This window comes from Spinacia oleracea, chromosome 6 (genome assembly GCF_020520425.1).
Source record: "Spinacia oleracea cultivar Varoflay chromosome 6, BTI_SOV_V1, whole genome shotgun sequence".
Classification (NCBI taxonomy): Eukaryota; Viridiplantae; Streptophyta; class Magnoliopsida; order Caryophyllales; family Amaranthaceae; genus Spinacia; species Spinacia oleracea.
Genome location: NC_079492.1, coordinates 22,234,239 through 22,238,774, shown reverse-complemented (window position 1 = coordinate 22,238,774; position 4,536 = coordinate 22,234,239). Strand labels below are relative to the sequence as shown.

At 36.9% G+C, this 4,536-nt stretch overlaps 1 protein-coding gene across 1 annotated transcript; it reads right to left on the bottom strand.

Annotated features, from left to right (window-relative positions):
• Positions 1-1,817: 1,817 nt before the first annotated feature.
• Positions 1,818-4,201, bottom strand: LOC110785810 (magnesium-chelatase subunit ChlI, chloroplastic). Its single transcript, XM_021990322.2, has 3 exons — positions 3,852-4,201; positions 3,634-3,749; positions 1,818-3,052 (listed from the first exon to the last, which is right to left on the bottom strand). Exons 1-3 carry the CDS (start codon positions 3,952-3,954, stop codon positions 2,003-2,005), a joined length of 1,269 nt encoding a protein of 422 aa, XP_021846014.1. The 5' UTR covers positions 3,955-4,201; the 3' UTR covers positions 1,818-2,002.
• Positions 4,202-4,536: the final 335 nt, after the last annotated feature.

The window sequence follows — 4,536 nt, the reverse complement described above, 5'->3', positions numbered from 1 at the left end:
TCAAGGCTTTGAAGGGTTCTTCTCCACAGACGGCGCCAAATTGTTCCGGTGTTGAAACAATGGGCTTCGTATGAAGGCCCTTTCGGTTTGTGTTGAAGATCTCGCTTGCTTGAATGAGTTGTGTCCGAATTCACCTGCACAATGACAAAGTCACTAGCCTCGGGGGTGTTTCTGAGGAAAGCCCCTCCGATCCCTAAGTAAGAACAATGCTCGGATTCTAGAGAGAAGTTCTCTAGAGAGTAGTCTTAAGGCAGTAAATTGGACGTACCTTGAGGTGTGAGATTTGGCGGCCTATTTATAGTGTTTGTGTAATAAATGCCCATAGGTCATTTATTGCTATTGGGCCTTGGGCCTTTATGGTGGCTGACCAGCCATGTTGAATTGAAGTGCGTTTGATGTTGTTGTATTGAACCATTGGGCTTTGAATTTAGTGGCCCAATTGTTATCCAATTGGGAGCCCAAACACCAGGTAATTACAACTTTCTATAGCAATAATTCTTATAATACCTCAACTCGCTTACGCTTAGCAAAAACTGGAACAAAGTTTGATGTGCTTTGCAAACAGTGTGAGTTCAATAAAACTATAAAAGCAAAGTAGGAAAAGTGTATAAAAAGGTCAATGCATATAATAAAATATTGATAAAGTATGGTTGATGGTACAAAGGTGGATGGGTGTAAGAGAAAGTGAGTGAAAAGTTGTAAATGTTGTTGGGTAAGACCGTAAGAGGGTAAGATAATCAATTTTTATGTCCAAAAATAGAATAAAGCAAAGGATAAACAACATTATGAAACAGACTAAAACTGAAAGTGTAAAGAACATTTTTTAAACGGAGGTAGTATTGAAACGGATGTAGTATGAATCAAAAGCAAAGAATAACTACAAACCAAAAAAAAGGGTCTAAAACCGTCTGGGCATGAGTCTATTTAAAAAAGCTAGAATATATAGTGAAAAAATCCTTTAAATGCACTTACGATCCGTTTGGTAACCGATAATAAAGGGTGGAAATGTGAATAAATCTAAGTTTCATTTGAGAAGAAAATAACACGCAATTTAAAAGGTGAACCATGGTGCAAAGTGAGCATGATGCACCTTAAGAACACTAATATATAATTAAAAGAACATCTAGTTACGTGAAAAGAACATGGATATTTTTTTTATATATTTTTAATAAATAGTGAAATAATATATTATTTTTTATAACAAAAAAGTGAAATATTATATCGCATGTTCTTTTGTCGCAGTGTCATATTCTTTTGTTTATGCGCATGTGTTCTTTTAATGCACATGATGCACAATGCTCACTGTGCACTATGGTCCATAGTCCACAGATTGGAAAATAACATCATGATGTCATGGTAATGAACTTTTTTTTCTCAAACTTGGTGTTTTTCTTCATATATTTGCATTTCCACCTAATACCACTCTCCAAATGGTAATGAATGGTAATGAAAATTTATAAAGAAAAATAGATAATTTTCATGAATTAGAACATGCAACATATAACATGCACCCGGTTGCACCGTGCACCCTCTTACATTTTCTCCTTTCACTTTAGGAGAAAATGTGAAGGAGACCACTAATTGACATAAAAATACCCTTGTGCACGGTGCACCCGGGTGTACATAATAATTTTCATGAATACTTGCAAATTTACATACAAATATATTCTAATTGACACCATTTATAGCCGGTTACCAAACGGGCCGTTAGGAAAACATTCAAGAAACGAAACGATACATGAAAGTTATATTCACGCAGTATGACTATATGACAATATTCATTTACAACGCAAAGCAATCAATAAAGCCTCAGAAAATCACAAGGTAAAGATATCATAATTGAATTCTAGATTTCCGAATGTGTTTCAATTACCAATATTACAGATACGGATATTTCACTCAAGTCAGAAATCACGTTTACTAGGAAAAGAAGCAGGATTTACTAACCAAAGACAAAATTTAATGACAGTATTATGGCAGAAAGAAGTGTTATGCATATCCTTCAGCTGAATACTTCATAGAACTTCTCAATAACGAGTAAACCAGAATCGATAGACTCCAAAGGATCTTTCCTAAGTCGATGTCTTAAGCAGTTAGGAATAACAGTAGCGATATCCTCAGCAGTCACCTTATCTCTACCTTTCAGAGAAGCCAAAGCCTTTGCTGCTCTATTTGTGACTATGTCACCTCTTAAACCATCAACATTCAATTCAGAACAAACCTTTGAGATTTTAACACGAAGATCATGATCCATGTGAACAGCAGAAAGGTTGCTCCTTGCAGATGTAATTTGATCTGTTAGTTTATCTTGCTCGGTCTTGTAAGTCTCCCGGAATTCTTTAGGACTTTTATCAAAGCGGGCCCTCTCCTCCACAATCTTAACCCTAAGTTCAGCATCTCTTACAGTTCCAACTTGAGCATGCATACCAAAACGGTCAAGTAATTGGGGTCTAAGCTCTCCTTCCTCGGGATTTCCCGACCCAATCAGGATAAACCGAGCAGGATGTGAGATGGAAATCCCCTCTCTTTCAACAGTGTTCCACCCTGAAGCTGCAGAATCCAAAAGAACATCCACCAAGTGATCATCTAAAAGATTAACCTCGTCGACATATAGAATTCCTCTATTAGCCTTAGCAAGAAGTCCCGGCTCAAACGCCTTGATACCCTCAGTTAAAGCTTTCTCGATATCGATTGTCCCACAAACCCTGTCCTCGGTAGCACCTAATGGTAAATCAACCATATTGATTTTAGTCAATACAACGGCAAGATCTTCTCCTTTTATGGCTTTTTCTCTCACTTCTACGCCCATTAATTCGGGATCTTCAGGGTCCGAGTTAAATGGATCTCCAGCAACAACCATAATTTCCGGGAGCAAATCCACTAATGACCTAACAGTAGTGGATTTCCCTGTACCCCTGTCACCCATGATCATCACTCCACCAATCTTAGGGTCAATAACATTTAATAGAAGGCAGAGTTTCATCTCATCTTGCCCAACTATAGCCGCAAACGGGTATACTGGCCTTTGGCTTTCTTTTGAAATCCTTGGAGCCTAAATTACAAACATCATTCAGAAATTTGACTCAACAATTGTGTATCACAACAAACCAGAAATTTCAATTTCCAGCATTTAATAAATTAAACTGTCTATTCCCGAATACACAGAATATCAAATAACAACATCAACAACCCTTATCAATCATTTTGACAGATATCCATTCAGTTCAACACTTGGATGATTACAAATTGTTTCTTTACATAATCCAAGCACTCAATGACATTTCCAATGTGCAATACTACACCTTAATTAATACTTTTCTCATAAATTATCATTTTATTACCAATTTGATAAATGTAAATTTATGATTAAAAATAACAAAACCCTTTTGTTTATGCAGCACAAATCAAACAACCAAATTGAATTTCGGGTAGTACCCAAGATCTTGTATCGAATCTCTGCTATTTCCTTGCTTCATGAATCACCATACATCCAAATTGACAAATTTCAATATGATTTACACCCAATAATAATGATTAATTCCTTCTAATTCTCCATAATATATAAATCACATTCAGCAGCACCCATATTAAAAATTGAAATCGTATTGATTGCCACAACATAAGAATTCATACCTGTACAGTAGAATTAAGTTCAGTGGCAACATTGGAAATTGAAAATTGCAGCTGCGACCTACTCTTCTTCACAGGAATCCCAATTCCACCATAGAATTTTCTCCAATTTAATTTTCCTGCAAGAACAACAACTCCAACATTAAAAAAGTAAAACCCATTTCAATTTATTTTAGCAAATTATGACACAAAATATGACGGGGAAGGAGGAGAGAATATACCAGGGTTAGAAGAAATGGTGAAAGAAGAGAGTTTCGGGGAGGAAGAAGAAAGAGGGCGCGAAGCGAAGAGCGCGGTGGAGGAAGTTCCGAGTAATCCTGCCATGGTGGCAGAAGGTAGACTGCGGCCGCAACAGCGGTGGCGATGGGAGTGGCGACGAGCAGTGGAGTGGTGCAGAGGAGTAGAGAGTGTGTATTGGTTGGCTAAAGCAAGAGCATCATCAAATGAGAAGCGAGTAATAGGCCGGAGTTGGCTTTAGGATAAGGCCAGATAAGGGGATAGATTTTGGATGATTTTGGCTATTTCTTTTTTGTGAGATCTAGAGGGTAAAAACTAAAAACTAAAAACCAAAAAATTACTCCTAATTGTATTTTCTGCATTCCAATAATAACTTGTCCATTTTGGTTTTTTCTTTTTTTTTATTTCTTTTAATGCAAACTACTGTGTGCCGTACTAATACACGGGGCATTGATAATAAACAACACTGAAAATATATTTACAGGAAATAAAAGTGATTAAATACTTGAAAAGGACGAAGGATCAATTCCTAGTCTATGGTGGAACTGATGAGTTGTTTGTTAAGGGATATACGGATGCAAGCTTCCAACCCGACAAATGATTTCAGATATCGGTATGGTTTTGTGTTTTGCCTTAATGGTGGAGCATTAAGCTGGAAAAGTGCTAAGC